The 24,959-nt window shown below is 51.9% G+C and overlaps 8 protein-coding genes across 8 annotated transcripts; 4 read left to right on the top strand and 4 right to left on the bottom strand.

The window, feature by feature from the left end:
- Positions 1–315: 315 nt before the first annotated feature.
- Positions 316–2,148, top strand: BCR38DRAFT_332984 (histone acetyltransferase type B catalytic subunit; the record flags this gene model as incomplete). Its single annotated transcript, XM_040855188.1, has 2 exons — positions 316–637; positions 911–2,148. 2 exons carry the CDS (start codon positions 316–318, stop codon positions 2,146–2,148), a joined length of 1,560 nt encoding a protein of 519 aa, XP_040719833.1.
- A 2,660-nt stretch (positions 2,149–4,808) lies between these two features.
- Positions 4,809–6,229, bottom strand: BCR38DRAFT_481043 (uncharacterized protein; the record flags this gene model as incomplete). Its single annotated transcript, XM_040863338.1, has 3 exons — positions 4,809–5,783; positions 5,836–6,110; positions 6,172–6,229. 3 exons carry the CDS (start codon positions 6,227–6,229, stop codon positions 4,809–4,811), a joined length of 1,308 nt encoding a protein of 435 aa, XP_040719832.1.
- A 2,519-nt stretch (positions 6,230–8,748) lies between these two features.
- Positions 8,749–9,270, top strand: BCR38DRAFT_481042 (uncharacterized protein; the record flags this gene model as incomplete). Its single annotated transcript, XM_040863337.1, has 1 exon — positions 8,749–9,270. One exon carries the CDS (start codon positions 8,749–8,751, stop codon positions 9,268–9,270), a length of 522 nt encoding a protein of 173 aa, XP_040719831.1.
- Positions 9,271–10,370: 1,100 nt separating this feature from the next.
- BCR38DRAFT_502772 (uncharacterized protein) lies at positions 10,371–11,618 on the top strand (the record flags this gene model as incomplete). Its single annotated transcript, XM_040864864.1, has 3 exons — positions 10,371–10,631; positions 10,697–10,972; positions 11,027–11,618. The coding sequence occupies 3 exons, from the start codon at positions 10,371–10,373 to the stop codon at positions 11,438–11,440; spliced, it is 951 nt and encodes a 316-aa protein (XP_040719830.1). The 3' UTR covers positions 11,441–11,618.
- Positions 11,619–13,579: 1,961 nt separating this feature from the next.
- On the bottom strand, positions 13,580–15,974 carry BCR38DRAFT_420311 (KRI1-like family C-terminal-domain-containing protein). The gene is made up of 2 exons (XM_040859376.1): positions 15,712–15,974; positions 13,580–15,507 (listed from the first exon to the last, which is right to left on the bottom strand). Exons 1-2 carry the CDS (start codon positions 15,845–15,847, stop codon positions 13,703–13,705), a joined length of 1,941 nt encoding a protein of 646 aa, XP_040719829.1. The 5' UTR covers positions 15,848–15,974; the 3' UTR covers positions 13,580–13,702.
- Positions 15,975–16,148: 174 nt separating this feature from the next.
- BCR38DRAFT_420310 (Rab5-like protein ypt51) lies at positions 16,149–17,503 on the top strand. Its single transcript, XM_040859375.1, has 3 exons — positions 16,149–16,375; positions 16,459–16,522; positions 16,598–17,503. Exons 1-3 carry the CDS (start codon positions 16,298–16,300, stop codon positions 17,176–17,178), a joined length of 723 nt encoding a protein of 240 aa, XP_040719828.1. The 5' UTR covers positions 16,149–16,297; the 3' UTR covers positions 17,179–17,503.
- Positions 17,504–19,306: 1,803 nt separating this feature from the next.
- BCR38DRAFT_333046 (zinc finger transcription factor 1) lies at positions 19,307–22,410 on the bottom strand (the record flags this gene model as incomplete). The annotated part of the gene is made up of 2 exons (XM_040855190.1): positions 19,307–21,476; positions 21,533–22,410. 2 exons carry the CDS (start codon positions 22,408–22,410, stop codon positions 19,307–19,309), a joined length of 3,048 nt encoding a protein of 1,015 aa, XP_040719827.1.
- A 506-nt stretch (positions 22,411–22,916) lies between these two features.
- On the bottom strand, positions 22,917–23,784 carry BCR38DRAFT_94532 (uncharacterized protein). Its single transcript, XM_040865792.1, has one exon. It carries the CDS (start codon positions 23,736–23,738, stop codon positions 23,148–23,150), a length of 591 nt encoding a protein of 196 aa, XP_040719826.1. The 5' UTR covers positions 23,739–23,784; the 3' UTR covers positions 22,917–23,147.
- Between the last annotated feature and the right edge of the window lie 1,175 nt (positions 23,785–24,959).

Genomic DNA, 24,959 nt, shown 5'->3' with positions numbered 1-24,959 from the left:
CTCTGAATTAAACGCGCTTTCAACTTTCAACGACGCGTAAATGGGAATTTCTTAGACCCGCTTCCTTGACCTACCTTAACGTTACGTCTTGCGCCTGAGTGAATACCGTGACCACGACACAATAATCCACGTTTGCGATACTAAGGGATCGATCACAGGCTCTTGAACTACAACATTGAGCCTACAGCTGTCCTTCGGTCTCACTCTCTCAACTACACCCAGCCGCGACACTCGAGTCAAGACAATCCACCACTTCGAGTCCGATTGATCGATTGGAGAATCCAAAAATGGAAGAAGAGTGTATGCGATCACCATATGCAATGCTACTACATACCATTCTCAAACGCTGAATTGGCCATAGGGACGGTCGATGCCAATGAGGCAATCACGATTTCACTCGTGACCCCGACCGACAATGGCCTCCAAATGATCGAGTCCTTCCATCCCAAGTTCACGTATGCCATCTTCGGCGAAGACGAGCGCATCTTTGGGTACAAGGGCTTGAAGGTCGCTCTTCTATACAATGCCAACGACATGCGACCGAATTTGACGGTTTCTTGCATCCGGAAGTTCAAGACCGTTGGCGAAGTTGCAGCAGTGGACGTGGCCCAGGTGCTGAAGGAATTCTTACCCGGAGGTTTGTTGCCCCAACTGACACCCGCGCACCCTCGCTGGTTCACAGCCATGTGGCCCATAGGCAATATAAACTGGGATGACAAGGATCGCTTACCCCATCACTTCATTGATGTCATCTAGACTACAAGAGGTGTAATGCTATTCATGCAGTCTTGGCATCATACAATACCGGCTCTGCGATCCTGATCATCCTGGTTTGGTCCAGCACGCAAGCCATCTGGTTTCTCCAAATCTATAATGTCACTTTCAAAAGGCGTGTCCTAACATATCTCAGTCGCTTTTCAGAAGAAGCAGGAGTTTGAGCTGGCCCTCAACCAGGACCGCACGCGCGATCCCAAGGACAAGCAGTCGTTCCCTCCTGGTGAACTTCTGAAGACCATCCAGCGCGATGGTGAAGTCTACGAGATCTGGAAGGGTAGTCTGGCTGATAACGCCGTGATGCAAATGGTGAAACGCATCCAGGTCTGCGTTCTGTTCTACGTAGAGGGTGGGTCCTACATCGGCGAGGATGCAGAAGGCAATGAGGAACCCGAATATTCTCGTGCACGCTGGTCCGTCTTCTTCCTCTTTAAGAGGCAAGTCATACCGGGATCCGCAGGCGAGCACCAATACATATTCCAAGGCTACTCGACTGTCTACCACTTCTGGCTGTTGGAGCCTTCAACGCCTCCTGCGAGCCCTGGTCAGGAGCCAGCGCTTATCAAAGCCAAGACGAATGATGCGTGGGAGCTTCCCGCTGGAGACTCTCCTTACAAAGAATTCCCCCACCGCGCGAGAATATCACAGTTCGTGATCTTGCCTCCCTTCCAAGGAAAAGGAGCAGGCTCCATGCTGTACAACGCCATATTCGAGGTCCACTCTAAGAACGGCGCCACAAAGGAGATCACTGTCGAAGATCCTAACGAGGCATTTGACCTCCTAAGAGATCTCTGCGATATGAAGTACCTCCGCAAGAATGTGCCCAAGTTTGCAGATCTGCATCTGAACCCTGAAGTTTCTGTCCCTGAGAAGGGTGGAGTAATGCACCACGATACGCAAATCTCACTCTCGAATAGCACGGCCACGCCAACTGAGGGTATCGTGGATGTAGCTGCACTGGAAGCGCTGCGTACGAAGGCCAAGATCGCGCCGAGACAATTTGCACGCCTGGTCGAGATGCATCTCATGTCTAAGCTGCCTGAGTCCGTCCGGCCGACCGCTGATGTTGAGCGGGAGAAACCCGCAGCTTCAAAAGCGGACAAACATCTTTACACCCTCTGGAGGCTTCTTCTCAAGCAGCGTCTTTACCGCCGCAATGCGTCGATTCTGGCGGAATTCGAGATAACGGAGCGTATCATTAAGCTCAACGAGACACTGGAGAACGTGGAGTGGGAGTACGCCCGCACGTTAGAGCGACTCGAGGCCGCGCGGCCTGCTGCTGAAGAAGTCATTAAGAACGGCAAGCGCAAGGTTGACGAGGAGAACGGACTTAACGCCGCTTCAAGTAAGAAGGCGCGTGTCGAGGATGCATGAAGTGTTTGAGTTTTTCGACCAAAACACATGGGCTCACCAGGATGATCTGTTATATGTGCTTTTTGGGTGATCCGTGAGCCCGTCTCACCAGAATGAAAGCGGCAACTGCATTGGAGGCTTCCTTCATTGGGCTTGGTTGTGGCATGTAAGAGGAAACGACGCACAAGGATGGAGTTCCGGCGGTTTTGTATGATACCTCATTTCAGCCACATATGATTCCACGGGGCCAGTGGATTTCTATAAACCACTTTCTATTACACGAGGCAAAGATATGAGTAGTGGCACAATGATAGCCATTTTTAATTTCTCACTTTGGTACCACATTGCTCATACTTGACTGCCAGTGCATCCCCCCAAACCCCAAACCCAACCTAAGCCGCAATTCAGATATGAAGCATTCTCGGCCAAGTTGTTCAAATCGCCATTCGTCCTCCGATATCCGGTCTTCATAACCTCAAACGTACTTGACAACTTGAACTGCTCAACCTGTGTGAACCGGCAAGCCGCTCAGCATCAAAGAGCGCAGTTGATATGATCTTGCCACCACATCTCGATTCTCTTTCCGGCACCGGCTTTGAGATGATGTTGGTATAAGTCGACGGTGAGCTGCCGGTGTTCAAAGCGGCGATGGTGATGGTTTGTTGGGAGCTGGCGGCCAGCTCAGCGACGCCGCCTTCGACTTTGGCGTCAATGACGAAGGTGTTGCAGGTCTTCCGGGAGGGGGGTTGGAGCTTCGGTTAGGATGATCCAGAGTTTGGATGGAGCGACGTTGATGACTGTGGGTTCTTGGATTTGGTGCACCTTGGCGGTTGTTATGTTGATTGATGTATGTGGTCATCATGAAATATTTTTGTGAACTCTCGACGTGTTAGTGTAAGTGAGCTTCAGGACTGTGTTGAGATGGCGAAAAGTGTTTTGAGGACTTACTCGATGCCTTGCTGCTGTCCTAGCTTACCTTTCAAGGAGTATGATTACCATCATCAAACTGTTGAGGCCCAGCTGCTGCCCGGGCACGGCGCGACATATAGCAAGCATCTAGTGCTATCACATTTCGTTGCACTATGATGGTCCCAACTTTGTCCACGGCATAGCTGTTATTCCCTGTTTACCTTGTTCAAAGGTCCCTTTTGGCAGTTGCAGTCTATCTTAGAAAACTATAGCACATGATGACTACCTATTTTAGGTGAATGATAACATATTAAAATGGATTGAGGCAATACTCAGAGTCAGTCTTCCTCTATTGGTGCAAGTGTGGAGGAAGTGAGGTAGGGAGTGCCAATCGATCTCCAAGTCAAGTAATAAGAACAAGTCTAAAGGGGTTTATATCACCTACGTAAATAATTCCTCGTCACTCGCAATTATTGAGACCACCCAAAGTATATCTGAGTTACTATACGGGTCTCAAACATGATTAACCGTTTACCTAGAAGGCTATTATTAGCAGTGAACAGCTTCTCAAGAGGCCTCCTTTTCTATCAGCAGGTGGGATCTGCAGGATGTGAATGACAACTTGCTAAGATTACACGGCAAGGGAGAACTACATCAACGAGGGAAGGTGACGGGCAACCTTCTTATCCGAATCTAGCAATAGTCAGGGCCAATTCGGACTTGGAGTTCATCAAGCTATATAACCTTGAAGGCTCCTAGTAGTTGGCTCAAGGCCTTTACACAAATAAAAATTCGCAGTTGCATCATGGCAAACAAACAAGGGGCCCACATAAGGATTAAATAATCTACCTTGTTGATAGTTTCTTAGCTAGCGACCATGTCTACCTGGTTTTATTGACAGAGATCGAAGTGTGTTGTATTTAGGTAAGCTAGGCTAGTGCTGATGGGCTGGAACCAAGTAGTAGTGATGGATACGCGCGGACCGCCTCTGACATTTATTCCAATTACTCCTGCACATCTCCTTCAAGATACTCTGGACAGTAGCATGTTCATAGAGTGTTCGACTCCCATCTCGTATTATCGATAATGATGATGATGATGATGATGATGATGATGACGACGACGACGTCGGCGGCATAAGGAGAAAAGACTAATTTAGCACACCTGGGTATACCCCCATCATTGTGCACACGTCCAAGTGTTGTGCCTGCAGACGGTGAAACAAGACCGCCCAGTATCTGCGTTTGGACGATCTTGGCATGTCCATAAGGTTGTGGGACCGATATACCCGCCCGCAACTATAAACTTGAATGCTCCCCTGGCTGACAGCTTCTGCCGGGATCGCTGTCACAGACTCGAAACATATACAAGGGTGCACAAACGAGATGAAATGTCGATCATATCAGTTATTGGATGTCTTCATTTGGTGAGCGGATTGGTGAAGTAGTGGTGGTAAAATGTTCATTATATATCTATTTTTTAACCACAGGGCTGATGGGTGCCGCAACCTGATGATTTTGTTTCCTTCCAGCGGTCATAACCGATCGGGGAGTGTTCTATGCACTATGATCTGTGTCTTGCTTACGGGTCTGCCATATGCGTACCTCTTGATTCAGGAATAACGCCACAGAACGCCCGCACGTAGCATCTCGAACAAGACGATGCATCACCTTCCACCGTATACACAATAAAAATAAGACAATAGACCGTTTGGTCGGTATGATATCATGTAGCATGATCTGCAAGATTTAACCGTTGAACTACGGCTTTGTTCACGCTGCCGGTGCCGGTGCAGGTGCCGGAGTTGCCTCAACTGCAGCAGGGGCGGTCGGAACAGGCGTCTCGGCTGGAGCAGCAGCAGGATCAACTGCCGGAGCAGTCGTATCGGCGGGAGTTGCTACTTCAGCAGGTGGTACCGCGGCCGGATCAGCTGCCGGAGCCGTCGTATCGGCGGGAGTTGCTACTTCAGCAGGTGGTGCCACGGCCGGATCAGCTGCCGGAGCAGTTGCTTCGGCGGGAGTTGCTACTTCAGCAGGTGGTGCCACGGCCGGATCAGCTGCCGGAGCAGTTGTTTCGGCGGGAGTTGCTACTTCAGCAGGTGGTGCCACAGCCGGATCAGCTGCCGGAGCAGTTGTTTCGGCGGGAGGTGCTACTTCAGCAGGCGGTTCTACGGCCGGATCAGCTGCAGGAGCAGTCGTCTCGGCGGGAGGAGCAGTCTCCTCAGCGGGCGGTGCAGCGGCTGCCTCTCCGTTGATAATGATAGCGGCAGCCTGCGCGGCAGCCAATTGCTCGAAAGACTCGAAAATTTGCGCGGCCTGGTCCAGGAAGCTGTTACCGTTGCTCTGGTAAAAGATAGAGTCGGATAGGAAGCTGTCGGCGCTTTGTACGAACAAGTTGTTCTGATTTGGCAGAATAATGGCAGCGGGATCCTCGAAAACCAAGTCAATGGCAGGGGCTGCGGCGCCGGCCGGCAGGATGACGCTCTGGTTGAGCTGACCGAATGGTGCGGCAACGTCAAAGCCTGCGATGGCGGGAGAAGCAGTGGGAGCTGAGGCAGCACTGGCCTGATCGGGAGACGCTGTCTGGGCGGCGCCAATAGTCATGGTGGCTCCGTCGTTTACCATCACTACCATTTCCTGATCTGGCTTTCCATTGTCCGCTAAGACTTGGTTCACCATGTAGCGCTTCTGGTCGCCTTTATCAGCTCGAGCATCGATCAATGTTGATACTGAAATGATGACAACGTTCTGCGTCACGGTCAGTTAACGTCCCCGGTGTCTGACGTATTGGACAACTTACGACTTGACTGAACTTCGCCTTGAAGTGGTTGATCCGAATGTTATTCTTGATATCCTCGAGCTGAGTAATCAGAGCAACTTGTGCCTGGACGAGGGCGGCGAATTGTTGCTCTGCCACCTGCTCAAGGGCCGCAATCTCGTCGAGGTTTTCTTCAATAATAGTGATGGTCGTCTCCTGGACCTCTTGGATGATAGTGAGAGGGTTTCGCTTCTGGGCTCTTGTGCGCCACTTCAGTCCACGCTCGACGGGCTGTATATCTTGCTCAGGAGTGGGTGCTGACCATCTTGTTAGTGAGTGGTCAACAAGACATGTATATGTATGGTCCAGATGACTTACCTGAAGCCACAAGCGATGCCAAACCCATTAGGGCGGCACAGGTCTGTTGAAAACGCATAATGATAATAAAAGGCTCTCTTCAAGAGGCAGCAAAGACGGAATGAGGAAGCCTATCAAAGGACTGTTGTAGAAGCAAAAAAGCAAGAAGGCAGCCTCTGGGGCGCACGGAAGAGAAGAGAAGGAAGGTTGAAGCGGAAGAGAATGATGAAAGACTGGATGAAGATCGATCATACCACTCCATGTAAGGCGAGCCTCTGTATGCAAAGGGGATCATTTTCATTATATACCTTACTCACTTGGTGATCATCTGGCATGGTATCTTTCAATGGTACCGGATGCTCTGTCATCCGTTCAACTCCGGGCTTGGCGTCTGGACTGGCGTGTGCCTCAACAGGATCTGAGCCTCATAGGGGCGTCTATTAAACACATGGGATAAGCTTTCGTGGAGTAGGAGCAAGGCAGCAGTGGCCATGGAGACTCCACGACTTAAAAGGCCCTGGCAGTCATGGCTGCGAGGGAAGAGAGGTATGTATCCATTACCAGGTTTCACCGGTGTCTTCTGGGGCTATTGGCCGTAGGCGGTACCTCTCCGCCCCGTCTAGCTTGACAGGGGAGTTGGAAATGGATGGTCTGAAGACTCCGTCGAACGAATCATCTGAAGAGTTATTGGATGGCAGGCTTGACAGAAGTGCATCCGTGCCCTGACAATTTTGACCAGATTCGTACCGCCAGGGACACAGAGAGCCAATAGCGGCAATGCTGCCCCTGAAATGGGGCCGGAAGAGACGAACAAAGTCAACCCATGGTGATTTCGAGACCCACGCGAAACTTCCATCTTCCTGATCAACATGGCGGATCTCAATGCGCCGGCCAGCACGGCACCAACAACATCAGAATATCGCCAAAACGCAGGACAAACAAATTGCGAAGACACGGTAAGTTGCCATTCGTTCAGTAGATCATGGCCGTGGATCGTGACTCTCGAGTTTGGATGGCTGGGAGGCAAAACTAACCGCCATTGGGGACGATGCAGCTGAGAGAATGAAGTACAGAGATCGAACGGACAAAAGCCGCATGGTCGCCTCGTGATAAACAGCCAGGGGTTATCCCCATCGTCGCATGTGAGGAATAACACAACTAGATCAGACAAATTGAAGGTACGATGTCAGGATGCCATGCCTATACCATGGGGATTCTAAGCTTTGGCCCGTGCGATTGAAGTACGGGGTGGCTGTGCAAACGGGCCAAATCCAGGACTTCAGAGGCCTTGGCGGCTTGGCAACTTGGCTTTCAACTTCGACTTTCAAGATGCCCCTCAACCTTGAAACAGAAGCCCGGCGAAACATAACTCCCAAACGATCGCTCCAGGATAACCTGACCATAGTTGACAAACCGCGGAGAGCGGTATCTTTGAGGCATGCCAGAAACAGTTGCGCAGAGGCTATGCCAGTTCCCCACTGTGTATCTCCTGGCATGGAACTAACTGTTGTCCCTCGCAACCACCAGCGCCCCATCTAGGTAGCCATGTACAACTGCCAAATTGACGCCGTCTGATGTCTATGTTCGGGGACATACTAGCGTGATATACATCTGCCACTGAGGAGGTTTGACACATGGTCACCTCGTCGCTACTGGGATGGACGGTCTTGGGGTGTTACTATGCACCATTGTATGTTATGATGTTTCGGGCATGGTGAGATAAGTTGATTAGGGCACGTCGGCGTCCTTCATCATATCAATCCTCCAACCGAGTGCCCCCTGCAAACCGTCGGACCGTCGGGTCTTGTAGGAATCTACAGATCCGATCTTATACCATTTAGATTTGACCTCGTATACTATTCACTGATCAGTGCCACACTCCGAATGCGTACCTTTGTTAGCGCTCCAAAACATCACCACCCCGTTGCTCTCACAACCCTTGGGAACTTTGCATAAAGGTAAAAGGTCCTCTTGAACCCCCAACGTAAATCAACGGCCGGAAGAACCAGGGCTAGGTCCCTCGGCGCATCAATTGGTGCTTCCAAGATGGGACCACTTTACACGGCTGAACTCTAGAAGCCTATTGCTGACCAACCAGCATTCTCGCTAGACGGTAGGTCGGGCGCTCTTGAGCTAAGCGCCGTTCTAGCCTCTCACAGTTTCGTAGAAGGGAGTCCGGTTGCACGTGAGTCTGCATGATCGTGCTGCGGACTCATCGCCAATGACGTCGGTTGTACATGGCCAAGCCAGGCTTCTCAGGAAGCTGGGGGGATTCGGCAACCCCGCGTTACGATAGTGTGGTGTGAGTCGGATGCTTGGCAGATGGGGACGGCAACCACTGGCTGAGCAGAACATCTTGGAGGGTAGTAGGGACTGAAATACAAGGTTTCCGTGCGTGCTGAAGCTGAGAGCTTCTTCCTATTTGACTTCCAGCTTCCGGCCATTTCCAGCGGTCCGGTCCATGTCATCGACAACTCCTCAATACCGCCGTCGGAGGCGTTGCGCACCTTTCCCATAGATATGGTATCACGACCCCCTCGGAACGCTGTCCACAACTGCCACCCATTGTGACATCGATCCGTCCCCGCCACCATCACCATGGGACTCAAGAGCAAATGGCGCATTGGAGGGAGGAAGCCGTCGAGCAGCTCCGGCGAGAACGACACCACAGGAAGCCTCACGCCGACAGACAGCGAAGGCCCGGATCTTGTCAAGACCCAATCACGCTTCATGCGAACCCTGACGGGGGGCTTCAAATCGAGTAAAGCGAAGAAGAGAACTACCGAGGGTGACGCATATGCTCACTTGAACCGCCCCTTTACTCAGCAAAATCTGGAACACCAGAAACTATTGAGCTCGTTTGTGTGGTCCTTCGGCAATCGCAAGCCGAGCCACGGCGGTCGAAGCAGTGCCAGCGGTATTAGTCCGAGTGCTTCAAGACATGCCAGCGTGGACTCTAATTACCTGTCGACCTCACATGGTGAACGGAGAGAGCCACATACCCGATTCAGAAGCTCTTTAGCCCATGAGTCACCGCGAGAAGTGCCCGGCGAAGAGTCGGATAGGGAGCAAGAAATGGGAGTGCTGCCGAAAGCACCGCACGTCGAAGCAGTGCACTAGCGCACCCAAGCGCTCAGCAAATTGGAGGCAAACCCCAGGAAGCAGTATCTTCCAGGCTTCCCATGATATGTTCGTTGGAACACCAATCGACTGTTCCCTTGAGACGTTGGAGGGATATCTGCATCAACGTGAATCGCGGTATTATCAAATTGGATGATGGGGTATCTGCTATTAGGATATTGCACATAAACCAAGCAATGCAAGGGCTGGAACTCGCTGCCGTGGTATGGTGGTTGTGCACACATCAATTTGATTTAATTTGTACTTCTATATTGTTGGTCAGTCGCATCTTGAAGGTACTGTCTGTCCATCGGTTGTCATCTGATTTCTATGGGCACCCGACATGTACATGCGGATGCTCAATGACCCAGGCACGGCAGCGACCAACTCGAATTATACAACGCAAATTATAGCTAATATTACAGAAACAGGACTTTCAATTACAACTGACAACAATTATGCCAGCTAGAATCCTCCAACTGGGTCGGGCATCTAAAAAGAGGCTTAATTAAGGACATGGTGAATTAAAGACCCCGGATAGTTAGCTGCCTTTGGCCCTCGCACCTTCCCCACAACTCGATACTCCATCTAGTACCATCGTGCCTTCTTGAAGGTCGTCCTTCTCATATTAAGTCCTCGACTTCGGCCCAGGTGTGGATTTCTTGCCTCGCGTCGCCAAACGCGTTCCAGCTGCACAAATCCGGCTCGCAACAAAGACCTCTCTTTCTGCAAGCCGATCAGGGTAGCAAGCTGCCGACCAGCAGCACCATGTTCTCTGTATTGCAAGCTTGCGTCTTTTGTTTCTTTGTTTCCGCCGTTCATCTTAAGGCACGTCTCGGCATTCAATTGCCTTCTCTTCACCAGTGAAACCAGCTGGACGGTCACGCTTCCCCCCTTGTCCATCTGCTTGGAGTCACCGGACGACTTCCTACTCTGATTTCGTCCTTGAGCATCAATGTACTTGAGGTCAACCATTGTTCTCCTTCAACTCGTACTGTTGTGCATGTGATCGACCACTCCATATACGCCTTGCCATCGATATCCCAGTCGTTGACCCAATTCAACCCCGTTCCCAACCGACTCGAAGTCGATTCTTCACAATGTCGTCCTTCTACGAATTCCGAATGCTCAACCTCCCAAGTCGCTACCAGATCAGGAGCAATGCGCAGGCCATGTTGAAGGCATACGAGGACTTCAAGACGGGGAGAATCGATGAGGCCGAGCTGGGCCGTCTTATCCGACTGTCGCCTGAGAATCGTGCAGCCATCGTCCAGACCATGGTTAAATGTGCCCAAGTGATGGAAAAGAAGCCAGCAGAGTCGAAGCACTGCCTTGCCATCATCGAGACATGTGGAGATATTGTCACCATTGCCGGTAAGCCTTGTCTCTGTTGAAGTTCCTGGGGGACTACTACTATTGATGATAGCTTCTGACGTCGGATGTGACAGACAAACCTCCCCCAACCGAAGGATTCCCGTCGTTCATAAAGTTGCCCATCGAGATCCGCCAGCGTGTCTACGATCTCTACCTCACCCCTCGATGGACAAAGATCATGACTCCTTATCGAAAGCGAGGTCACTGCATATGCGCCGGCCCCGATACCCTTAACTTCGAGATCTTCAAGCTCAAGAAGCCGCTGAACGTGGCTTTTACCTCGAAGCAAATGCAAGACGAGGTCCTGGGATTCTTTTACAAGTCTTTTGTAAGCACTTCTCATTTCGATGTGGGACCGGGCACACACTGAAACTGCTTCAAGATCTTCAACTTCCCCTGCGCTTGCGAAATGGGTTGCCAGCTTCGCAACAACCCTTTCCTGAAGTTTCACATCCGTGCAGTGAAGTTTCACTGGTGCGGTCAACACGCCGACACTGGGATCACTGAGTTACACACTTGCTCCCTGGAAGCGCTCACCGTCATCATTTCTAAAGTCACAACCAGAAACTCCAGTAAGAAAGAGCTGGAGCTGCGGAAATACTTTGCTCGAGGACGCTCTGCTAGCGGACTACCTGAAGCTCTTGGGTTCGAGGAGCTATCTGCGATTCGCGGAGTACCGACCGTCGAGGTCGAACATGTATCAACGAAAAAGGCGGGCACACGCTCGAGTGAAGACAAGATGAATCTGACGCTGTGGCTGCAGGCCAGAATCAAGGAAACCCGTGATGATGACTAATGTTAGAGGGCATGGCACTTGATGGAAGAATCTGCAACACGCAGCCTCTAGTGATTGCGTTCTATACCAGGAGGCGTACTGAATTTAGGGACATTACTGGCGTATGGGTTTGTAAATTCGAAGCAATGACCTAAACGATTGCATTTGAGATTGGTCTGTGTTCAATAACCAGGAAAGGGGCGGGGAGGGGGCCCATATTTGTAATTTGTGTTGCAATAACCTCCCTCAAATCGCCATGCATATAAGCCGCCTACCAACCAACGTGAACGACCTGGGGTGATTCTGCATACATGCCCTTTGCTGTCTTCGTTAGAATTAATAGTAGCTTTGATGCAGGTGCCGCAGCCATGCATCGGTGACCCACGGTTGACACCGCAATAGTCCTGATAGAGAAAGTCAATGTAGGGTTAGTGTTATCAACTGGTTATAGCTGCATTGGCACCTAATTTGACAAACTCACCGCACAGCCGTGGCCAGGCATAGCATGGATCGAAGCTACCTAAACACCTGTTACGGCATTGCTCAATGATTAACCACGAGTGAGACATAAGTTCGCATCATTCACAGAGACGATGACGAGAAACGCCTTACCCCTTCCAACCCTTCACGGCCGCCTCCAAGCTCTCAATGGCGTTACCCAACACCTGCCTTTGCCGTCTGGTAACCGAGTCCTCTCCGGTCTCCTACGCACCTTCATACTACTAATACGGGCCCCCCGAACCGAGCTCTTCCCTGAACTCTGGTCGCAAACTACAACCAACTACATCCCATTAGCCATCGACGACTCTAATTTCCGGAAAAGGAACATGCCCGTGGCAGAGGTTCCAAGTTGCCAACATTGATGTCTCTCCACTTGTCGAGCCGGAAAAGCAGAACTTGACTTCCCAGCCCACCGGGTGGCTCATCAGATCCCAGCCCCCCCCCCCCCCCCCCCCCCATATCTTCGAGCTGAGTTCATCATCTCAAGAACTTGGCTTGGTAAGGAAGTTGTTCTGTTGCGGATGCAGAAATGGCCAGACTCAGGAAGGGCACGAGAGTTTGGAGGTGGCGGGCGAGAAGAGAAGATGGATCCATATTTATATTTGACTGCTTGTGAGATGGACACATGGCGGGGTGCGAAAGACCAAGAGTTATGTCTGCCTGGGCTTGGGTCAATGATGCAGGCTGGAATCGTTGTTTCCTGGGCTGTTGCAAGTGTGTAGCTGAGACCCCTTTTATGATGACTAGGCTAGAGGGTGTTCATCTGTGTGCTATTCACTGTTCGCGCTGTATAGGAAGATCGAGTGCAAGTTACTTCAGCACTATTGGTATCTGGCCACTTAATGTCCAGGTTGCATTCAACCAATACTGCATGATTCTCAACTTCATACCATGGACAGGCAATTTCTATCCAGGAGACTCATGATACACCGCCCCGTTAGCATTTCCCATTTCTATCCGCTCCGTTTGTCCTGCACAAAAACTCCATTCGTTCACTCGCCAAGTCTTGTGAGACTCGCCCGGGACACTGTTTGCCACGTAGCCAACCCAGCCCACGGGAACTCGAAAGCTCACATCTTCTTCGACGGGCGTCTCGACAGTGTGGTGGGGTCGTTGCTTATTTATCTGTGCCAAACGGCTGAAACAGGAGTGCGATCCATCCCGGCAATGCGGTGGGCCATCGAGTTGAACGACACATACCATCTATCATCAAAGCACTCTGTGAATCCTTCCGTAAACGCTCAGAACCCCGATGTTTGAGCTTTGCAAAAAGGACATTATTCTTGCAATGGCGAATCAACTTGGGCCAAGAACCGTCGAAAGAGGATGTTTTAACCCGTGGAATTTGGGCGGTATGACCTCGAGGGCTAGACTGGACCTATTCGGTTTGTTCACGAGAGTGTATGCACATAGTACTGAAATGGTCATCCATTACTAAGCAAGCGGCAAGCAAAGTTTCTGATCTCGTATCCAGTCGCCCAATTCTATCGGTGATTGAGATATCAACCACGTTGAATTACATATGCCCTTCTGCTATTTGAGTTGGCAGAATAACCTGAAGATAAACACGAGACCAGAGCGTGCCGTTGACATTTAGTATACACACGTTCTCCATATGTCATTCACTATCTGGAAGACCCAGTGCTCAAAATAGCATATGGCAAGCATGATAGAACGAGTATCATTAGTATGTACAACTGATGGTGGGCCTGACCATCGATGGTGAAGAATAGTACCGACGGTTCGTCCTTGAAATGGACGTTATCCTGCTATCTGCCCAGCTCATTCTTCGGAATCAACTTTCTTCCCCTTGCGACCAGATCGTTTCCTCTTCTTCTTCCCTTCGATGATATTGCTTACAACCTTTGGTTCCTCCTTCTCCTCCGGAGCACCACCGAAGATAAACTGCGGACCTTCCCTCTCAGCCTCGGGACCAAATGTCTCACGGCGCCATTGTCGGAGTCTGGCCTTCTTTCCAAGCCTCTTTTTGTCCTTGGACTTTTTGTCGTCGGGTCGGAAATGAGCAAGTTTCTTCAGGCCGGCGTACTCATTCAGTGCGGCATCGGACGGGGCCATGAGAATATCCTGTGCCGTTAGACCAAAAGACTCCTTCCAGGTTTCCCTGTAGGCAAACTTGGGGCCGTCCTTGGCCTTGGCTGCTTTCAGAATATCTGGCTCGTCGATGTCCAGTTTGGCGTCGACCAGAGCCTCGATCTTGGAGCGTACTTGTCTCACTTCCTTCTGGCTGGCGAGTCGTTCTTTCCTGCGGTCCTTCGTCGTCTTCTGGCGTTTTGCAGAGTGGCCGTCCTCATCTTCGTCGTCCTTTGCGTCCTCATCTTCCTCAGCATCTGCCTCGAGCTCAGATAGACTAACCTTGGGCTTTTCCTCTTCCTCGAAACCCGGAATAATGTCGTTGATGTCGATGTCATCCTTGAACTTGGGCTTCTTAACTTTTTTCTTCTTCTTTCCGTCCTGATCCTCATCCTCAGATACCTCCACATCGCCCTGCTCGGCATAATATTCGTCGCCAAAAGTCTTGCGCATCTCCTCTTCCCACTTGTCGTTGTCCCAAGCGTCATCGAGGAATTTGATCCATTCCTCATCCTTGATTGTCTTGCCAGAGAGGCCAGCGACTTTCTTGATCTGCTTCAGTTTACGCTCCGCGTCATCAATCTTCAGCCGGCGCAACCTTGCGCGTTCTTCCTTTCGTTGCTGTTTCTCTGCTTCCTTTCTTTCACGCTCGAGCTCTCGTTGCTTTTTCCTTCCCGTCTTTTCCTCTCGTCGGACTGACTTAGCAGCAGCCACATCTCTGGCGTAGGTCTTCAGGATTTCATTGCTTTTCTCCGGATCTTCAAATCGCAGGTTGTATGCTGCCTCCCATTTCTCGGCCTTTTCATCGTCCTCCTCATCCGACTCAAAGGCCTTCCACCTCCCGGCGTCCTCTTCAATCCAAGCACGAGATTCCATGAAGTTAGACAAGTAAAGTTCAGGGTTCTTGTCCGCCTCTTCCAGTGAAACTTTCTTAGGCTTCACTTTGGCAGCTCGGGATGGATGCATGCCAATCTGGCTCAGTTCAGCAGTCGCCTTGGCCATAGCGCCCTCTTTGGCTTTCAAGAAGCCTTCGTCCTCGTCATCGCTACCAGCATCGCTAGTGTTTGCGCGTAGCTGTGCCTGGATCTCATCTCGGATGGTCTTCTTCAAGTCGTCTTGCTCCTGAGCATAGGTCCGGGCAGGCTGGTTGTCGTCGTCATCGTCCTCTACACCAGCGTCGCCACGCATGATTCTCTCTCGATGATAGTCCTTAAGGGTAATGGTCTTCTCCTTTTTACTCTTCATAGGAGGCTCGTCATCGTCGGCTTCGTCGTCTATGGGCGCATAAAACTGGGCATTCGGATCATAGATGCGCGGGTCTTTATTACGGATGGCTTGGAGCGTAGCATTGAGCTGGGCATCTAGCTCTTCGGTTGCTAGAACGCCTTCCTCATCTTCTGTCTCATCGTCGGAAGAGTCTGATTCATCGTCGTCGTCATCGTCGTTATCCTTTCCACCCGTCTTTTGGGACTGTCTTCCCTGGTATTTCTCTTCCACTGGAGAATTAGTCAGTATTTTTCTGTACATAAACTTCAATGCGACAAGGGCAAAGGCAATGAGCACGATAGGCAGACCTGGGATGAATGCCCTCCTTCAGATTATGCCCTCCCATGATTGGACGAAACGAGCAATCATCATTCCCGTTTGCCCCAATGCGTCGCATCTACTTAAGGGGTTTTTTTTCAGAAGGGAAGACTCACGCCGATGTTGCTCCTCGCGCTTCTTGTTGTGTTCGAATCGTCTTGCATATTCATCGTTGACCTTCAGCTGGACGCCCCCATCGAGTTCGTCGTCGCTGTCGAAAAGCGTCTTCTTGGACTTGTCGGGAGCCATCATGTTCGTAGGGGTGGGTGTGTAAGTGGATGGCTGGAGAACACCCGGGCGTGAAATGTCTCTGTTGTTCCAATGCCCAATCCACAGGACGCTGGTGCTTTGTATCAAACAACTTTTCTGCCGCTCTTGGAGAAGCTACAAGAAAGATTTTGGCGGTGTTGCACGGCAAGTCCGAGACTGTCCGCCCTAAGCTAAGTCTGGATTAGGGCCACTTTTGAGTCGCAGGCTGCTGGTCTGAGCGCCTGTCACTGGCTTGCTCGCATCCCCCCAACGCCAGTCAGGACAATCGTCATGCTACAGTAATTGATACCATTCCAAATTCGTCTGCCTATCAACTATCAAACTAACAAACAGGCCCTGGGCTTCACCAGAGCTTTCCCATCACGACAAATCAGCATTGCCATCGATCACCATCATCATACATCATTCGAGAATAGCACACAATCCGATAACATGCCAGATTCCGCCAACGCTCCCAAGCCGAGCAGCAGCGTCAAGCTAGTGTTGCTGGGAGAAGCAGCGGTTGGAAAGGTTCGTCGGTCCCTTTCAGCCATCGTGACCTTCCAGCACCTTCAAACGCCGCCATCGATACAGGATGACTAACATGAGGGCAGTCCTCTCTAGTCTTGCGGTTCGTCAACAATGACTTTCAAGAGAACAAGGAGCCAACTATTGGGGGTGAGTTGCGAGTCTACATCGGAGATATCCCGCCGCCTACGTATGCTTCATACTGACCGCAATCGCCACCCACAGCTGCCTTCCTCACACAAAAGTGCAATCTCCCCACGCGGACCATCAAGTTTGAGATATGGGATACGGCAGGCCAGGAGCGCTTCGCGTCGCTCGCCCCCATGTACTACCGCAACGCGCAAGCCGCCCTCGTCGTCTACGACCTAACCAAGCCCACCTCGCTCGTCAAGGCTAAGCACTGGGTCGCCGAGCTCCAGCGCCAAGCATCCCCGGGCATCGTCATCGCTCTCGTAGGTAACAAGCTCGATCTGACCAACGACAGCGGATCGTCGGGTCCGAGCGAGTCGGCAGCGGCAGCAGCAGCCGAGGGTGGCGAGGAAGAGTCGGGCGATGCGCGCAAGGTGTCGACGGATGAGGCCAAGACATACGCGGAAGAGGAGAGCCTGTTGTTCTTCGAGACGAGTGCGAAGACGGGTCATAATGTTACCGAGGTGTTCACGGCCATCGCTAATGCCATTCCCGAGACGTCATTGAAGAGCACGAGGGGCCCGGGTGCGGCCAATGCCGTTAGCCGGGTTGGGGATGAGCAACGGGTCAATTTGACGGGCCCGCGCGAGGCGGTCAAGGAGGGATGTGCTTGCTGATAAGCGACGAGTGCGTGTGGCCGTGCTAGGTCGGTTGTCGACATAGTGAACGGAAAGTTGTTTGCCGCTGCATTTTTTAAACTTGTTCATACGGAGTTGTTGGGTCTCCGTAAATTGGGTTTTCGCGGGAAAATTTTTGTTGCGCATGATTATTTCCGTTGGTACATGATGGATTTCAGCAACCAACATACAGTTACTCGAGCGTGTTACCAGTGGATGCCGATGTATTCGCAGGTAGAGGGATGTCGTCCCGGGTGGCAGGTAGTCTTAGCTTACTTGATCCATGTAGCAAATAATTCAGAGTTCGACCAGTTTGTGTCATTCAGTTTCCGGTCCATGATGACAGCCGAACGCGATCAGTGACTAACAAAGAAAAGGTGCTGCCATTGACCAAGTTGCCATGTACACGAGTTGATACTTACAAGGTGCGCATGGTTGCAAACTAGTAGTAGCGAAAGGAGTGTGCAAGGAGAGTACAGCCTTTTCTTTGAATGTGAACACGGTAGGTCATGAAAAAGTGTCACAATCTTAGTTGGTTCACACTCTTCCAGCTATCCTAGTATTGCCTGTGTCTCTAGACATCCTATCTTTACTTCTTGCAACTCCTGCGCCCGCTGGTTAGGTAACCGTCAATCACCACTGGAGTCGATCTGGTCCATACTATCAGTACGACTTATGCTGCAACCATCATCTTTGGTATCAAAGTATGGCCACCTGACCCTATGCGAAGCTAGCCAAATAGCAGAGACTTGGTGAGCGTTTGACTCAACGATACCACTTCAGCACTAGTCAGCTTTTGATACCGAATATCCGAACCCGTGCGAAACCTCCTCGAGTTTTGGTTTTTTTTCGGCTCTAGATGCGAACATGCTCGGTTTCTAGTCATGGACGCCTCATACCGCTAGCAGCGATTTCCATCTCCCAACCTGATCTAACCACGCAATCCCCAGACTGCCAGCCTTCCACATGACTTGCCAACTTGTCGATAAATATACTTTCCGAATCCGAAATCACGGACAGCAATCTGTACACTATCCGAGATGGCCATGATCTGTCCACTGTGCGTGGCTGGTGCTCGATTGCCACGGTGCGCGTTCGCTTCAGCTCATCTGTCTGCCTGATGAAGAGTGCCTTTAGAATAGACTGCCGAAAGAGACACTAGGTTAAGATATTAGTGACTGTGTGTGCTATCCGACTGATTCAATAGCAGGGTGTTGTATCCACCAGTGCTGTGTGTTTACAGACGGCCTCGGACAGCCACCTCAACAAACCTGGAGGAGCCTTGTTTATCGAAGCGCAATCACAAGACTGAAGGGATAAGTGATACAGTCTTCATGAATACTGGACACTTGGACAAATCATATGAGTGCATTCTTCTGGTCATCTATAATGTACCAATAGCTCGAAGCAGCCCACTCTAGCGAAGGGATGTTAACTATCCCGTGTAGTCCGTATGCTTCGTCATTCACAAATGCAACAGTCGTACAAGTAGGCAATGTTATCAGTAGCTTTGGCACGATAGTACTTATGTCGTCTACTACCCGCAAATACATACTCGTCAATTATTACGATATCAAGCCGGCCCTCAATTGAACTGCTGACTTTATTTACCTTGACTTATACCATTTGCGTAGGGAATTCCCAGAAAACAAGTCGCAGGTCAAGTCCGAGGCACCCGTCATACGGTAATCCATCGCCTATGTACGCCCATAAGTCGACTGGCTTGCTCTGCACATAATCCCTCAGTGCAAACCCGCAAATCCCGATATATATATATGTGTATATGTATATATATGCATTTCCGTGGTGGTATTTACCTCAGGGCCGGTGCCCCTTTTACACTATTTATTTCGGTCTTCGCACATGGCTGCTGCTGCTGACACCTTTCTCTATCTCGGCGCCCTCTCTCGTAACATCGTCCCAACTGTGATCATCTTTTACACCAAACCTGCTTTGTGTTAAACCAGCTTCACAATATGCCCAGGCCATATATCCTGTCCTGTCCCCGGCTGATCGTTTAGTCCAGACGCCTTGCTTTGCAAACCAGATATGGATGTATACATAACCCCCCATCCCCCCATCCCCCCCTCCTACCGAATAACAATTAGATATAAGAGAGAGTTGGTCATCAGCGATTATGCATGTGAGACCCTCTCCTGAGCATCCCCGGCCGCGGCGCCGCCATAGCTCCGGGACTGAAGATGCCTCCGGCAAAATCCAGACCGCTGACATCATGGTCAAGCTCAGGCGGTTCCATATTGAAAGGTAAAAACCAGGCGGAGCTGGGCTGCGCCGAGAAGCCACCATGATGGACGCTTTCGGGCCCAGGGCCACCGTCTCCTGAATTCGCGCCGCCGGCCGTGTTCCCAGCCAGAGCATCCCAATCCATGATGGCCTCGGGACCGCTGATGCTGGTCGGGTCCATGCCGCCGTATGCGCCAAAGATGAGCTGACGATCGAGCTGTGGCAACAGGCCGGCCGCATTGTTCTGCAGGCCGAGGGAGAGTAAGTCGGGATTGTAATAGGCCGGCTGGCCGTGGTGTGCGGCATATTGAGCATGGCCGCCGTGGGTCACGGGGCTGATGGGCGAAAGCGTGTGGTATGCGCTCGAGGCCGCTCCTGTGTTCTGTGAGTGGGGGACTCGCGACAACGAGGGTTGAAAGGATGCCGGCCCACTTGTTTGGCCGCCTAGGCGGGACGCATAGTTGCGCTGCTGTTGGAGGCGCTGTTGGATGTGCTCGGGGAGAGCATTCGCATTGAGATCCGTCATCAGGGGCTCCAGGTGCTGGCTGTCGCCCCGCGCAGGCATGCCCCCCCCCTTCCTCGCCACAGACTTGCGTTTGGGCATCGGTGGTCGGTTCGGACCCGATTCGCGTCCCTCTGCGCTCTGCGGTGGCGAAAGCTGTGTGAAGAATTCTTCCACAGTGTAAGCCTCGGGCTTCTGTTCGAGCACGCCATCATCGCCCGTTTCCTTTTTCTTGAACGACGCCGGGTCCAAAAAGTCGTTTTGCGAGACGCCGTGGGGATATCGATCGAACCAGTCTCCGTATTGAAATATCGGCGAGGCCGTCGTGTTTTCGCTAGCCGGCGTTCCTTGTTTCGCTGCGTCGGCGCAAGCCCGGTATTGCTCACGCAAATTTTCCGACATGAAGTGAAACATGCCCCAGTGTCGCTTCATCTTGGATAGGAACTTCACATTGATCGCCAGGTTCTTCTTCGACGTCGACTGCACTTGTTCGTTGCCCGAGAAAATGCCGAATATGTGCACCGTACTCGACAGAAAAGCGCAGTATCCGACAAACGGGGCGGCGATGGAGTGGGCTTCCGCATCTTTGAGCAACTGGGATATCCTGTTGGCCGCGTCGAACGACTTTTGCCCGGCTTCGGTGATGAACGCTTTCGGGACATCAGTTGAGGTAACACCGGCAGGAGGGGAAATGCCGGCAAACCGGTTCATGAACAGCACATTTTGTTCAACGGATATGTGAAGGAAGAGGAACTGGTTCGCCATCCCCTCCGTGTCGTGCAGGTGCAGGTTCTCAGCTGTGTACTTCAGCCCGTCAGGAAGTCCTTCGGCAAAGTCCTCGGCTTGCTTGAGTAGTTTATAGTACTGTGACTCGGGTTGCCACATGGAGTGCGAGTCTTCTTCCTTCCCGCCCTGGTTCAGGAAGCTGATGATCCTGCCCCACAATGCGATCGCTTTGATCATGTAAGCCGCAACTCCCATGTTATCCTTCGCACTGGACAGCTGGCCCTCGTCGTCGGGTACGGGGTGAGGTACGTCGCCGTTGAGGTCCTCGGTTGGGCCGGGCATGTCGAGCTGGAATAGCTTCTCCTTGATCGGTAGTTGGATCTTGAGTGCGTCCTCCTTTATAAACATGGGTCGGTCGACCCCCGAAGAGTTGAACCGGTCCATCAGGAAACAGGCCCACATGGTCCTCCGGCGAATCTCCCGGTCGATGAAACTTAGTCGTGCGCTTGACTTGGGCCTCATTGGGTCATATTCTAGATCTTTGTGCAACTGCAAGGCGAACGCCATTCTGATACCTTGACCTCCCAGCGACCAACTTCTTCCTCCGTGGCAAGTCCCGAATTCATGCAGTCCAAGAAGGAGAAAGCATGTCAGGATCGTTATGTTGGGCCATTCGTATCGCCTCATAACGATGTCGCGGGCATGTACGGCCCACTCCTCTCCACGCAAGAAGGAGTTCGGATTATTCGGAAACATGGGGTGTGTCGAAAACCGTGCGGAGATAGCACAGACAGACAGGACCAGCACAGGAGGTAACGTATCAGCTCTGCGTAATAATTAGCATCGACCCCACAGAACCCATGCCGGGTCATATTGACGTACTTCAGTTTCCTCATGTAGCTTGGTTTGTGAAGTAAGTGGTAAGCTTGGCCGTAAATGTTTTCGAAGAAAACCTCGGCCAGGTGTTCACGAATCTCCATAGATGGCATGGCCTCCCTGCCGTCGGAGAGAAGTTTGCCATCCTCACGCTCTTGGACCTGCAGCGTCGATGGCTTACTCGCATCGTCGAATTTGGTTCTCGAGGATGTCCTCGCCCAGTTGTCCAAGTCGGCCCCGAAAGCTTCCTCGGCCGCGCGTTTCTTCGCCGCTTGCTTGCCAGCAGGAGCCGACCCTGGAATCGCCGGCTTCACCACAGCTCGTATGACATGCGCTGCCGATGCGTCCCGCTCCGACTTTGGCACGATTTTGATAATGCGGTCCTCCATCCGCTTCAGTCGTTTGTCCAACATGGCCATGTAATCTGTCCGTGGAGCCGCTTTCCGTGTCGTAACCTTGTACACGCAAGGGATACGTGACCGCAGGCAGTGTTTGCATGCTGGTTTCTCCCCCGAGCATCGAATTTTCTTCCTCCGACAGGCGATGCAGGCCAGAGGCAGTCGCTTTCGTTCCTTCCCTGCCTTGGTCTTGAGTTCGCTCCACGCGGGGGCCGTATCCGACTTGTTCTCCTTGAATTTGCCCCCGAGATCCATTCCATCGCTGGGGCCATTCGTCGATAGTCCGAATTCGTCTTCCATGTTGTCCTCCAAAGAGTTGCCAGCAGCGTGAGCGTCGTCTTGGCTGTCGTCGTCAGATCCGTCGACACTACGCGGTTCTTGGGCATGCCCAGCCACGGTGATGCTGGCGCTGTGTGCGCAAGACGCTACCGAGTCCTTACGGTCACCCATGGATGAAATGGACCCTCGTCCCGAAGCGGCGAACATGTCAGCACCATGATCCTCCAACCCAAGCATCCCATTCCCGTCGGGAATTTCCTGGTAGGCAAAGGAAAAGTCCGGGAATCCCGATGCGTCTATCAGATTGTGCGAAGCCGAGGCATTGGCCGCATCGCGACTTGAGTCTATCGAGTATTCATTCAAATCAGGGGCCTCGCGCTCAGACTTTGTGGACCTTTCCGACTCGACGGGTTGGGGGCGAGAGCCATTGGGTCCGACCACGGGGAGAGATTGAATATTAACTTGGGATTGACTGCGTGACATTGCTGGGCCGGTCCGCGTTGAGATGGGAAAGGTACCAACGGTGCGTGGCAGCCCGAAGCACGCAGACGATCGTCAGTTCGGTCTGGTGTATCCGTGGTTGAGCACGAACTACCACGCCTGCTTTGCCCCGCGCGACCGGATATTTGAAATTTTGGGAACGCTCTCGGCCTTCCGGAGACTCTATAGAGTGCGCATAAATTGCGACATAGCAGACGTCCTGAGTTCGATTTCTCTGTATACGCTAGTTGGGAAGAAGAGACGATGTGCGTAGCTAAATTTAGGAGCAAGTCGCAAATGTTGGCGGCGGCCGGCGGCGGTCGATTTGTTGGCTGTGTCGAATAATTACGGGGGTATGCTCCGGTTCGACGATGTTGGGAATCCTGCCGAGGAAATCCACCGCAGCGTTTTCGGCGCGCAAATTTTATGGGGTACGTGAGCAGTGCCGCGGGCCAAATCAGCACTCAACGGGGGACGTCTTGTAATACCCGTTCGTTTCCCTCCAGCCTTTCCTTGATTGACGTCGAGAACCACACCAGCACGACGCCTAACGATGTCTCGGAAGTGCAGAGGACCATATGCGAGACAGGAGTAACGGAGAGGATCGTGACGGGAAAGAAAGGGAATAGTGAGAAGATGTGGAACAGTAAATTGTTGCCCGGTTGACTAAGGACCCCTTCGCATAATCTTGAAGTTTGGGCTGCTTCGAGAAGATGTGGCGGTGGAAGGGGAAGTCTGTATACAGAGAACGAGATGAAATCGAAGGCAATACAGAGCTTGGGATAATAGAGATAGAAGTATCTGGACATGAGCACCCTGTTTCTAGTGTACGTCCTTTTGGGGGTCCCGCCCAGGGTGTCCGCCCACCAGACTAATATGGGCTCGGATTGGGCTCTTCTGGGCTCCTGGCCTGCTGCTGGGGATTTGCTTGAAGGGGTTGAAGTACTGGGTGGGCCGTGACGAATGGGGCCTGGGAAATGGGAACCTCTCTCTGGCCCTTTGACAGGAGACAGTAATAAAGAAAGTCCATGTTTCCTCGCAAGAAGGGTAACCATGACAAACCCGAGATTTCCCCGCTTCGATATAGGTACACATACGGTTGTATACGCCCTCAAATGGAACTCGGGAGCATGGGTTCAGGATTGCCAGGCCAGTTCTTGCAGTCTTTTGACCTTGTCTGCTATAATACTTCGCGGGTACGGTCTGCCCGCACTCCATCTACGGGAGAGCTGTGGTTAGTCCCATTTGGCCTATCCTGTACACGGCCAGAGGATAGAATGTGAATGTGAATAAAGTCTGGCCGAAAATTGGCTGTTTCCAATTCAATATGGCTTGCACATAGTATGGCACATGTGCGGCCCTGACTCGCGTGAGCTCATCGTTCTTTGGCTACAGCTCGCACTCATGGACAATGCCAGGTGATATAGGGTAAGTAGCTGCGTCAAGCGCACTTGGACTTCTCAGCAGTTTGTACTCAGTACGTAGTACTGCGTGGGTGGCCTCGGCGAAGCGGAATAACCCGTTACGAGCAGGGATGACTAGGGCTGGGCTGGATGACTCGAGAAAGAGACAGAGGGACAGAGAGAGAGAGAGGCTGCATTGCATCGTAAGCTTCGAGGATCTAGTTGCCCTGTGCTCCCATGCTGCTCTTGTCTGGCCTTTTTTGGCAAACGAGAGCAAAGACAAGTCGACGATGATTCGTGACCTCGAATGACGAAGGATTCAGCGTCTGGCAAGCGCCAGTTGTAACTTGTGCTGGAGACTCTGGAGAAGTAGGAGTGGAGCTCAGAGCTGCAGTTAGCGTGCTTGCATGCATGCTGGCAGCGTGTGGAGCCGACTGGTCCGGGGGTATCAAACTGGCTGTGTGGAACTCAAGATGTGGAGGGCTGGAAATGCGTTTCCCATGCACCTTGGCACTTATCCGGACCTCTAGCTTCGACCCGCAATCAACCACGAGTCCATGCCCTGCAGAGCGGCTTTTTTCCTGGCCCCCTCTCCCCCCTCCGCATCCACGCCGCCATATGGCTACTGCTTAATGACTATGACCGAGAGGACGCGACGGATGCAGCTGGCGCCGGGGCAATATCCCACGGTTCGTGCAATGATGACCTGGCATGTACGCGGGTGTTGTTCTGTGGCCGTTGGCAGATTTGGCTAATATTGAGATGCTGAGACGTGTGAGCAAGACACTACTTCGTAAGCTGCCGTTGATGATGCCACTGCCCATATCAAGCAATTGAGCAACGCGATTCTGCCATAGTAGAAAGCCGTTTGTG

Source organism: Pseudomassariella vexata (genome assembly GCF_002105095.1).
Source record: "Pseudomassariella vexata strain CBS 129021 chromosome Unknown BCR38scaffold_2, whole genome shotgun sequence".
In the NCBI taxonomy this organism is placed as follows: Eukaryota; Fungi; Ascomycota; class Sordariomycetes; order Amphisphaeriales; family Pseudomassariaceae; genus Pseudomassariella; species Pseudomassariella vexata.
Note: the sequence above shows the minus strand (reverse complement) of the source record. Positions and strands in the feature narration are given on the sequence as shown.